Source organism: Prionailurus viverrinus, chromosome B1 (genome assembly GCF_022837055.1).
Source record: "Prionailurus viverrinus isolate Anna chromosome B1, UM_Priviv_1.0, whole genome shotgun sequence".
In the NCBI taxonomy this organism is placed as follows: domain Eukaryota; kingdom Metazoa; phylum Chordata; class Mammalia; order Carnivora; family Felidae; genus Prionailurus; species Prionailurus viverrinus.
The window spans coordinates 113,769,255-113,781,633 of record NC_062564.1 but is presented as its reverse complement, the minus strand read 5'-3'; the positions used below and the strand labels follow the sequence as shown (position 1 = coordinate 113,781,633).

The 12,379-nt window shown below is 40.4% G+C and overlaps 1 protein-coding gene across 1 annotated transcript in view; it reads left to right on the top strand.

The window, feature by feature from the left end:
- Positions 1 to 2,261: 2,261 nt before the first annotated feature.
- The window catches only part of EGF (epidermal growth factor), a 97,091-nt gene continuing 86,973 nt past the window's right edge, over positions 2,262 to 12,379 (top strand). Inside the window, exon 1 of the mRNA XM_047856580.1 lies at positions 2,262 to 2,385. Coding sequence (XP_047712536.1) covers positions 2,262 to 2,385 — 124 coding nt within the window. The remainder of the gene's footprint in view (positions 2,386 to 12,379) is intronic.

The following is a 12,379-nucleotide window of genomic DNA, read 5'->3' as shown; positions in this document are numbered from 1 at the left end:
AGATTGATCTTTTACATCAGTCACCAGTCTTGGCGTCCACCATAGCCATGCTGACGCTGTCATCTCCTAAGGGGCTGATGCTCAACATTAATGATAACATCAGCCCAGGTGGCATGTAATTGGGAAAGTGAGCCTTTTTACAACCTAGAATAATATGAGAGATATTCATATCCAAATAGAATAAATATAGTTGTGGATTACTTCCTATTTGTGTTCATACCACCCTCCTCACTCCTCTCGACTAATCCAGCTTGATACTTGACTGTCCTTCTAATTGTTGTCACCTGTAACACTGACAATGCATTTTGCTGAAGGGGAAGCTTAACAAGGTTGGTAACTTAGTGCAGGTTATTTGGAGGACGCTCATGCCGACTCTTGAGTCCAAGTGAGTTCAGAAAGCAATGGAATATTCCGTACATCCCCCCACATGACTTCTGCTGCCGGCCAGGGTCTGTTTCTCCTGTAAGAAATCAGAGCTGTCTGGCAGAGGCCGGCTAAAATCAGAGAAATCCTGACTTTAGCTGTTTCAGAAAGTGACCCAGTATTTGAGGAATGATGAAGACATAATTAAATATGAGTAAAAGGCTTGGAGTTCTTCCCGTTCTCTTCCAGAATGGGTGTTCACTAGTGTGACTGTTATTTTTGTGACTATCACTTTATCTACATTTCGACTAGCACTTGGAACACTACCTCTGGGCAACTTACATGAAAGCTTGTTTTCCAGGATGAAGTAAACTGGCAGAAATTTCCATTGTCCATCAATTCTGGTGTAAATGGTTTGCCCTTGCTGGATATTTCTGGGCCCTGGGTGTCCTCCCGACGAAATAACTGCTGTTTCTCCAAGTGCAAAGTGGTTGAGGAGATAGCCAGTGGATGCTTCAGGCTTTTATTTTCTATCCCTGATACGTGAAAAGATAGCCTAAATTGTCTGAGAAGGGACAGCATTCAGCTCTGCTGGATTTCCAGTGCTTCCCAGATTTTGCACTATTAGCTTATTTTTTCCAACACGGCTCTGTAATAACAACCCACTCCTTTCCCTGCACTCCTGGCCCCTCATGATGTTTTATTATGCTCATGCTGAAAGAAAAGGTGTCTGTGCATACTGTATCTCTTCATTTGGCTTCAGGGATTTCCCTTTGATTTGGAAAGAATAATCTTTCAAATTCCGCTATAAAATATACAGGAGAGAAAAAACGATTAAGTTCCAGGAATGTGCACTGGTGTTGACATTGTGCTCTAATATTGCTCCTGTGAATGATCAATTACTCCTAAGTCTGAATTATTGGCACTGCTGTTCACCACCGTCGGCATGGTTTAACTTTGTTTCCATTATGCTCCGTCGGTTGAGCACCGACTTTGGCTCAGGTCATGAGCTCACAGTCTGCATGTTCAAGCCCTGTGTTGGGCTTGGAGCTTGGAACCTGCTTCAGATTCTGTGTCTTCCTCTCTCTCTGCCCCTCCCCTGCTCACTCTCTCTCTCTCTCTCTGAAAAATAAACATTACAAAAAAAAATTAACTTTGTTTCTATCCTTCAAGACATTAAAGCCTAGTCACTATTCTGCAGGTACCTCCAAGACACCGGGAGCAACTCCACAGCCCCCTAACTGCTCTCTCCCTAGTTCTGCCTGGAATATTTATGGTGAGTAGCCAGTTATCTCCTCTCTGGCAGCCGTCCCTGCTTTCCTGTAGCGTGGAATTGCCCACATTCACATTTGCAAACAGAGGCTCACTCAAGTGTCACTAAGGGAGAGAGGAGGTGGAGCCAAAAGGGCTTTAAAAAGGAAAGGGAGTCATTCTACTTTTCATAAAGAGAAACTGTTTGGGGAGCAATCCTGTCTCTGTATTTCTCCCTTCAGCCTCATCAAGGGTCGTTGTTGGAACTTTCCATCACTTCTTTCCTTTTCTCTCTCTCTAGCCGTTGCCTACACCGCTCTGCCTATCATAGCGAAGTCAGCTGCAGGCTTCCAGAGTGTGGCTGTTCAACTGCGAAATTTGTCATAAAGGTGTCAGGCATTTCTTAGGGACTTGGACTTCCCAAAAACATACAGAAAGAAATCTTTCCCGGAGTGTCCCTTTCAGGCTGTCTTGAGTTGAAGGAGACAGAACTGGAGGACTACAGCAAAACAGCGGATTAAAAGATGCCCCAGGGCTGCAGGCCAACCCAGGGGGACACGCTTGGGGTCAGACGGACCGACTTTGCCCGGGCTATGCTCGAACAAAGTCAAGTTATTTTCTATTGAAAGTTCAAGCCCATCAAGATTATGCTGCTCTTCCTTATTCTGTTGCCAGTAGTTTTTAAATTTAGTTTTGTTAGTCTCTCAGTACTGCAAGGCTGGGACTGTTCTGAAGGCTCTTCCTCAGGAAAGGGGAATTCTACTTGTGTGGGTAAGTAATCTCATGAAAAGGCATTCACATCTTCCCAGAAACTGCCTTCAAATACCTGTTCATTCTGTTTTGTATACTTGGATATGTTTTTCTGATTTGTCTTTGGGTGTATATATTGGCTTAATTTTTGTTTTCTAATGCATGTATATTTCCTTCCTGGTTGTTAGAGGTAATCTGCTACCAACTATAAAAATTCACAGCTCCCGAACTGTTCTTACGTGTGTGAGGGAATATGTTCTCATTTATAACTAGCTGAGCATTTCATGTAAACCTCTGTCTTTATTCTGACATGAAGAGTAATACTCAGTTGGTTAGCTTTATATTGGAAGCTGAGGAAACAGATGGAGTTTTTTTTTTTTAAACTGTTTCTATGTAAGCCATAAAGGAAAAAAAGATCCTTTCTGATAACTTTGTGTAAGAACTCAGAATTTGCTAAAAAACAAAACAAAACAAAACAAAAAAACAAACAAACAGTGAAAAATGGGAAGGGAATAGGGAACAAATGTAATTCTGAAATTGTGAAAGTTAAGCCAAGTTTCACGTTAAATCTCCTCCCCTCCCTCCCCTCTCCTGCCCTTTCTGGATCTCTGACGGCAACTTCAGTGTTCTAGTAACAGGTGCATTGTAACTTTGAGCACTGCTAAGAAATAACAGTGAATAAATATGCCACACCCCCTCTGATATTAAGTGGGTTTTTAATCAAGGAGAAATAGGACTTTTACTGAATGCAAATAACAATCCTGCCTAAGGACTTTGCCTGAAAAATCTCTCTCTCCCCCTCCTTCCTCTTCTTCTTCCCCCTTTCTCTTCTTTCCTTCTCCCCTACGCCTCCTCCACTTCTTCCTCTCTCCCTCTCTCCCCATCGTCCTCTTTCTCTCTCACCCTCTCTTACTGTCGATTCATTTTATTTATTCCTTGGGTATGTCTCCAAACTGCTGCTCAAACAGAGCAGCCGTTTCCATTCATCAGAGGGCACTGACTGCCCTAACATACCTATCCTGTCATCCTGACCTTTTGTAAAGGGGTCTGGCTCCCAAAAAGAGGTAGGGTGAAGGAAACACAGTACAGTTCTCAGACCAGAAGCCTCTGGAAGACAGCACCAAATAATTGGAATAAAGAGAACAATTCTGAGTCAAACTGCCGACTTTGGGCTCCTGTCCTGGCTCTCCCATGAAGGAAGTTACAGATGAGGAAATCAGGTGCTCTTGCTCAGAATTCGGGACTCTGTCTCCAGGCAGTACTCATTGTAACAAGTGAGCAGAGCCCTAGGGCACTGGAAGGAAGGACTGAATTCTAGTGATCTCTATGTCTCCAGCACCTAGAACATTTCCCCCTTGATAGTATATACTCTATACATTCTTCCTGAATGAATGAGACGTCTCTCCCTGACCTGCTAATCATATAGTCCCAGAGAATAGCTACAAAAAGGGGGTGACAAAAGGCCAAATGACCCCATGAACTGATTACTCAGCTGTTGGAGCAGAAATAAAAGCTTTGGGACAATTATGTCAAGTGGACTGGAGCCTCTCTGGGGTGGGAGAATTTTCTGAGACTAGTTGGCACATGACCAGGGGCGGGCATTGCCATCTGCCTAGGATGTGAGGGGAGATGGTAGGAGCCAGTCAAGAAGCAGAACCTGAGAAAGCAAAAATATTACAGAAATGAACTGTTACACATAGCTTTAGAGTCTTAGGGAACAACCCGATTCCTGCCAGCAAAGGAGCTTCTGCCTTGTGCTCCTCCCTGCTGGTGGCTCAGAAGTGCCTTCACTAAGACTGGTTGCACCAAATAAACCTGAAGCCCAGGGTAGAGATAGTGTGCCACAGAGTGGAAGGTTTTAAAAGCCAATGTACCTCATTTCAAATCCATTCTACCTGTTTGCTACTGGAATGTTGCTGGGAAATAATAATACCCCCCTTTCAGGATTGTTGTGAGGGTCACATGAGATGACACATGACATGCACCTAGCACAGAGGGCTGTGGATTGTGCTCAGTACATGTCCTCTTGTCTAAAACACCTTGATCGAATCATACCATGAGATGCCTTATTTGAACAGTGGCACAGACCCCACAGAGTGTGGAAGGTCTGGATGCCACTTTGTGACTCTGCCTCTGCTCTCTTGTTCCTTGCCAAGTCACTGGTGTAACCCACCTACCTTACACTCCACATCTCATGTTAGCTGATAACTGCCTGGGTCACACCCTGTGCCCCCCGGCATTTCAGAGGGTAGTATTTCTCCTCTGTAAATAGATAGAGTGCTATCATCTATTTTTTTTCTCCCAACTAAATTCTACTCACCTTATTTCTTGCCTTTGGCATTGAGACAGGCCACCTCTGGCCAGCAGGAAGAATGCTTTGTGGTCTGACAAGATTCAGGTTACTTTATGCAAGGTTGTCACTCATGTGACTGGTAGCCAGATAAACCTCTTGGTAACACAGCATTGGGTTTTCTTCTCGTTCCCCACTACCCCCCCTGCCTTTTTTTTTTTTTTTAACTAAATGAGTATTTTATTAGCCTCTATTTGAGCTAGAATAGGTGAAGAGTGCAATGAGGAAAACTGCTGGCAAATGGCTTCTGAACTTTCAAGCCTATTTGCCCTGGAGGGGAAATATCAGCTGAAAAAAGAAACTTTTCCTGTTTGCTGTGTGTACCTGTATTATTTATTTGAACTTTCTTGGTAAATAAAGGGTGAAGAAGAAGTACAGGCCAACCCTGAGACAGCTGACTGCAGGAGGGATCCTGGGACACCAAGTTAGCCAACCGGGGAGATCACGCTTAGTAAACAGTGAAATCCCCGATTTCAGCACTGGCTAAGTAAGGCTTGCTCAGCTTTCCAGTCATGTGCAAAGCAGAGTAATTCCAGGATCACAGCCTTGTTTGTTTTTACAGCCAAGGTTATGCAAAAGTTTTTTTTTTTTTTAAGTTTATTTATTTATTTTGAGAGAGAGAGAGAGAGGAGAGAGAGAGAGAGTGGGAGAGTGTACGAGCAAGAGTGGGGCGGAGAAGAGAGTGAATCCCAAGCAGGCTCCCGTGCTGACAGCACTGGGCTCGAACCCGCAAAACATGAGATACTGACTTGAGCTAAAATCGAAAGTTGGACACTTAACTGACTGAGCCACTCAGACAGCCCCAAAGTTTTTTTTTAATCTAACAGCAAAGAAATTATAGAAATGATCTTTTATGCATACCATGTGAATGAAACCACTCCCTCAAGTACTAAGTGGTTTGTGGTTTTTTGAGGGGTAGTAGAGCTTAGTGGTAAAAAACTCAAGTTTTGGAGATAGACCGGGGTTCAAATCCTGTTGCTTGTGTATCATGTGTCTCATTTTCCTTACTGCAAAACAGAGATAATTACTCTCTCCTTCCAGGATTGTTCTCGGGATTGTGTTAATGTATTTGTTTTCAATGCTGGCCGCACATTACATTCACCAATGTCCAGGTTATTATTCTAGTCCATCTGGGTCAGAGTCTCTTTTGCGGGTGAAATCCAGCCATCGTTTTCTTTGTTATTCTCCCTTGGCAATTCTAATGGCCGTAATGGGCAGCCTGAGTTCAGGACCACTAAATTAATACATATGAAGTGCATAAAACAGAGCCTGGCACATAATTAGCACTCTATGAGTCTTAGCTGCTATTAATATTTTTATTGTTCTCGAGATTATTTTTATTGGTGGTGATAGTAGTAGTATTTTCTAACTATGGCTTAGTTTCATCTACAATAATTGAATTTTTTTTAATTTTTATTTATTTTTGAGACAGAGAGCATGAATGGGGGGAGGGTCAGAGAGAGAGGGAGACACAGAATCAGAAGCAGGCTCCAGGTTCTGAGCTGTCAGCACAGAGCCCAACGCGGGGCTTGAACTCACGGACCGCGAGATCACGACCTGAGCCAAAGTGGGACGCTTAACCGACTGAGCCACCCAGGCGCCCCTTGAATTTTTTTTTGTACACAGAAAAATGTCACATTGAAAAACTTGATAGTTTTACATTTAAAAATGTAGTCAAAATAATTTCAACATTTATAACATATTTTTGTAATCAGGAGAAATGGTTGTTAAAAATATGAAAACATTTCAACCTGTTTTGAGTTAGTGCCCTTGTGGAACTACAGTTCCAGTGCTTGTCTTTCTGCTTGTTAGATTTCTTACCAGTAATAATTTTATTTTTTATAACAGTAGCGAAAACAAGCCACTTGAAAATGATTATTTTAATTTTTTAAAGTTTATTTATTTATTTTGAGAGAAAGAGAGTATGAACAGGGGAGGGGCAGAAAGAGAGCGTGAGGGAGAATCCCAAGCAGGCTTAGCGCTGTCAGCACAGAGCTTGATGCAGGGTTTGAACCCCTGAACTGTGAGATCATGAACTGAGCTGAAATCAAGAGTCCAATGCTTAACCCACTGAGCCACCCAGGCACCCTGAAAATGATTATTTAAATTCTTGCATATTTTTTTCTTATATTTGGAACCAATTTCTCTAAGATTTTTTTAAAAAGATTTTATTTTTAAGTAATCTCTATACCCAATGTGGGGCTTGAACTCATGACCTTGAAGTCAAGAGTCAGACACTCCTCTGACTAGCCAGCCAGCCGTCCCTTCTCTAAGATTTTTAAAGTTGTTGAGGGCATATAAAGAAATGATAAAATAATTATTTAAACGAATTTACATTTTGGAGCAAGTTGGGTTGTCCAAATAGTCGACATTCAGTTTAGAAGTTGGAAGGTGGGAATTCTTTGCTTGTGTTCAGGAGACAGCAAGTAATTGTCTCCCATTAAAAGTAAATGGACTAGTAAGTTGGCTCATGTAAATTCAGGATCTGGTTTTACCAGCTACAAATTTGCCTTCATGAAAATCCACTTGAGATCATTTCTTTTTTAGAGTGAATGAATGGTTCTTTCTTTCTTTCTTTCTTTCTTTCTTTCTTTCTTTCTTTCTTTTTAACATCAATAGTCTCCAATTCAGTCCCATCAAGAAAACGATTAAAATGTGGACATATGCTCTCAGGATGTCTGTTTGTCAGTTACTTACATGCTATGGAGAACTACAACTATGAACATTACACAACACATAATATTTCTAATATTTCCTTTCCACACAATAGTGAATCTTCATCCAGTCTCTAAGTAGTACACATCCTACATGGGGGAGACTGTTCTAGAGAAGTAATAACATGATGGAACAAATGCTTTATCTTTTTTCACTAATCTCTGTTCACTTAGGTATGAAGAGAGAAACAAAAGGATTGCTAATTTCTTTTTCAAGTACAGGGGACTTATTCATAGTGAGTGACTTTTCTCAGAGTGTATAAGAGAAGAAATAAAAAGGCAGCAGGGCTGTGCTGAGATTCTTTCATAAGGACCAGAAGGCCATACCACATCTCTAAGGATGGGCTGGAGTATCTGATATTCCAAAGCTCTATGATCTGCTGAGGTCACTATGTTTTCAGTTGTTCAAGAAAAATATCCTATTCTAACATCCTATGTTAGGGGAAACCCAGTGTCTCCTCCCTTTATCTTGGAGGGTTCCTGGACTTGGGGACAGTGATGTGGCATGTAAGGCTCTGTTCCCTCCGGTCCTTCCACTGAATTACTCATCTACTCTGGGCCTCACTTCTCTCACGTGCTGACTCTTTCCCACACTCCATCACCTCACACTGGACGTTACCCTGTTTTATTTCTCACATATAAGTCATAAGGGTACAGACTTTTAACTAAAGGCTTTCGGCGAAAAGTTCTAGCCACGCCCTGATCCAGCACATTAAACAAAACAAGATATTTTTCATTCTAGTTCTTGAATGGTAAGTGATTTTTCTCTGTGGCAAAGACTTACCACTCATCTCTTTTTCGTGGCATTAGCCTTCCACGATGGTAGCTGGCCCCTCTTTCTCCCTGGGTTGTGTGATCTGTACCTAGCCCTCTTTCCTTAATCTTTTAGGTAAATCTATTAAGGCCTTCTTAATCCTTATGAACATTTTATTTATTTACTTCATTTGTATTTCCAATATACTGAACATGCAGTGTTATATTAGTTTCAGGTGTACAATATAGTGATTCAACAATTCTGTGCATTACTCAGTGCTTATCATGCTAAGTGTACTTTTTTTTAGAATTTATTTTTATTTATTTATTTATTTTTTTAATTTTTTTAACGTTTATTTATTTTTGAGACAGAGAGAGAGCATGAACAGGGGAGGAGCAGACAGAGAGGGAGACACAGAATCCAAAACAGGCTCCAGGCTCTGAGCTGTCAGCACAGAGCCTGACGCAGGGCTCGAACTCACGGACCGTGAGATCATGACCTGAGCTGAAGTCGGACACCCAACTGACCAAGCCATTCAGGCGTCCCTAGAATTTATTTTTTTTAATTTTTTTTTTAATGTTTATTTTTGAGACGGAGAGAGACAGAGCATGAATGGGGGAGGGGCAGAGAGAGAGGGAGACACAGAATCGGAAGCAGGCTCCAGGCTCTGAGCCATCAGCCCAGAGCCTGACGCGGGGCTCAAACTCACAAGCCGTGAGATCGTGACCTGAACTGAAGTCAGACGCTCAACCGACTGAGCCACCCAGGCGCCCCTAGAATTTATTTTTAACATTTACTTAGTTATGAGAGAGAGAGACAGACAGACAGAATGAGAGCAGGAGAGGGGCAGAGTGAGAGGGAGACACACAGAACTCGAAGTGGGCTCCAGGCTCTGTGCTGTCAGCACAGAGCCCAGCGTGGGGCTCGAACACATGAACCGTGAGATTATGACCTGAGCTGAAGTTGGACACCCAACTGACTGAGCCACTCAGGAGCCACTTGATAAGTGTACTCTTAATCCTCTTCATCTGTTTCATCCATTCTCCCCCCACACTTCCCCTCTGGTAACCACCAATTTGTTCTCTATAGTTAAGAGTCTTTTTTTTTTGTCTCTTTTTTCTTTTGTTCATTTGTTTTATTTTGTAAATATCACATATGATCAATTCATATATTTGTCTTTCACTGACTGACTTATTTCACTTCGCATTATACCATCTAGATCTATCTGTGTTGTTGCAAATGGCAAGATTCCATTCTTTTTTATGACTAATATTCCTTAGTATGTATGTGTAGTATTTCTTAGTATGTATATACACACATACACACACACCACTTCTTTTTTATCCATTCATCTGTTGATGGACACTTAGGTTGCTTCTATAATTTAGCTATTGTAAATAATGCTGCAATAAACATAGGGATGCATGTATCTCTTTGAATTAGTGTTTCTGTATATTTTGGGTAAATACGCATTAGTGTGTGATCACTGGATCATAGGGTAGTTCTATTTTTAACTTTTTGAGGAACCTTCATACTATTTTCCAGAGTGGTTGCAGCAGTTTGCATTACCAACAGTGCACAAGGGTTCTTTTTTCTCCACATCCTCTCCAACACTTGTTTCTTGTGATTTTGATTTTAGCCATTCTGATATGTATGAGGTGATATCTCATTGTAGTTTTGATTTGCATGATGAATGATGTTGAACATCTTTTTATGTGTCTTCTGGACATCTGTATGTCTTCTTTGGAGAAATGTCTGTTCATGTCTTCTGCCCATTTTTAATTGGATTATTTGGTGGTTTTTTTTTTTTTTTTTTTTTTTTGATGTTCAGTTATGTAGGTGCTTTATATATTTTGGATACTAACCCCTTATTGGATATGTCATTTGCAAATATTTTTACCCATTCATTAGGTTGTCTTTTTGTTTTGTTTATTGTTTCTTCTACCGTGCAGAAGCTTTTTCTTTTGATGTAGTCCCAATAGTTTATTTTTTAAATTTTTATTTATCTATCTATCTATTTATTTATCTATTTATTTATTTATTTATTTATTTTTAAATGTTTATTTTTTGAGAGAGAGAGAGAGAGAGAGAGAGAGAGAGAGAGAACGTGAGTGGGGAAGGGGCTGAGAGGGAGACACAGAATCTGAAGCAGGCTCCAGGCTCTGAACTGTTCCGATAGCACAGAGCCTGACGCGGGGCTCGAACTCACAGACCAGAAGATCATGATGTGACCCAAAGTTGGACGCTTAACCTACTGAGCCGCCCAGGTGCCCCCAATAGTTTAGTTTTGGTTTTGTTTCCCTTGCCTCAGGAGACATATCTAGAAAAATGTTTCGATAGCCGATGTCAGACAAATTACTGTCTATGTTCTTTTCTATGATTTTTATGGTTTCTGGTCTCACGTTTAGGTCTTTGATCCATTTTGAGTTTATTTTTGTGTATGATGTAAGAAAGTGGTCCAGTTTCATCCTTTTGCATGTAGCTGTTTAGTTTTCCCACAATCATTTGTTGAAGATACTGCTTTCCGCCCCCCCCCCCCCCCCATTGCATGTTCTAGCCTCCTTTGTCAAAGATTGTTGACCATATAATCATGGGTTTATTTCTGGGCTCTCTGTTCTGTTCTATTGATTTATCTGTCTGTTTTTGTGCCAGTACCATACTGTTTTGATTACTACAGTTTTGTATACTATAGTTTTGTAGTATATCTTGAAATCTGGGATTGTAATACCTCCAGTTTTGTTGTTCTTTTTCAAGATTTGGCTATTTGGGCTTTTGTGATTCCACTCAACTTTTATGATTATTTGCTTTAGTTCTGTGAAAAATGCTATTAGTATTTTGATAGGGATTGCATTAAATCTGCTTTGGATAGTATGAACATTTTAACAATGTTTGTTCTTTCAATCCATGGGCATGGAACATCTTTCCATTTGTTTGTGTCATTGTCAATTTCTTTCATGAATGTTTTATAGTTTTCAGAGTACAGGTCTTCTACTTCCTTGGTTAAGTTTATTCCTAGGTATTTTAATCTTTTTGGTGTGATTGTAAATGGGATTGTTTTCTTAATTTTTCTTTCTGCTACTTCATTATTAGGGTATAGCAATTGCAATAGATTTCTGTATATTGATTTTATATCCTGTGACTTTACTGAATTTTTTTATCAGTTCTAGAATTTTTTGGTGGAGCCTTCAGGGTTTTCTTTATACACTATCGTGTTATCTGTAAATAACGAAAGTTTTACTTCTTCCTTACCAATTTGGATGCCCTTTATTTTTTTGGATTGCTGTTGCTAGGACTTTCAACACTATGTTGAAAAAAATAGTGAGAGTGGACATCCTTGTCTTGTTCCTGATCTTAGGGAAAAAGTCCTCAGTTTTTCATTAGCTGTGGGTTTTTCATACATGACCTTTATTATGCTGAGGTATGTTCCCACTAAACCTACTTTGTTGAGGGTTTTTATCATGAATGGATGTTGTACTTTGTCAAATGCTTTTTCTGCGCCTATTGAAATGATCATATGGTTTTTGTTCTTTCTCTTGTTGATGTGATGTATCTCATTGATTGATTTATTTGTGAATATTAAACCACCCTTGCATCCCAGGAATAAATCATTTGATCGTGGTGAATGATTTTTTTAATGTATTGTTTGAATTCAGTTTGCTAACATTTTGTTGAGTATTTTTGCATCTATGTTCATTAGAGAAATTGGCCTGTAGGTCTCTTTTTTGTAGTGTCTTTATCTGTTGTTAGTATCAGGGTAATTCTGGCCTCATAGATTGAGTTTGGAAGCTTTCCTTCCTCTTCTATTGTTTGTAATAATTTGAGAATAGGTATTAACTCTTTAAATGTTTGGTAGAATTCACCTGTGAAGCCGTCCAGTCCTGGACTTCTGTTTGTTGGGAGTTTTTTTGATTACTGCCTCAACTTCATTGCTGGTAATCAGTCCATTGAAATTTTCTATTTCTTCCTGATTCAGTTTTAGAGGTTATATAAATATATGTATATATTTAATGTTTATTTATTTTTGAGAGAGAGACAGAGCATGAGCAGGGGAGGGGCAGAGAGAGAAGGAGTCACAGAATCCGAAGTAGGCTCCAGGCTCTGAGCTGTGAGCACAGAGTGCGATATGGGCCTCAAACCCATGAACCATGAGACATGACCTGAGCCGAAGTTGGATGTTTGACAGACTGAGACACCTAC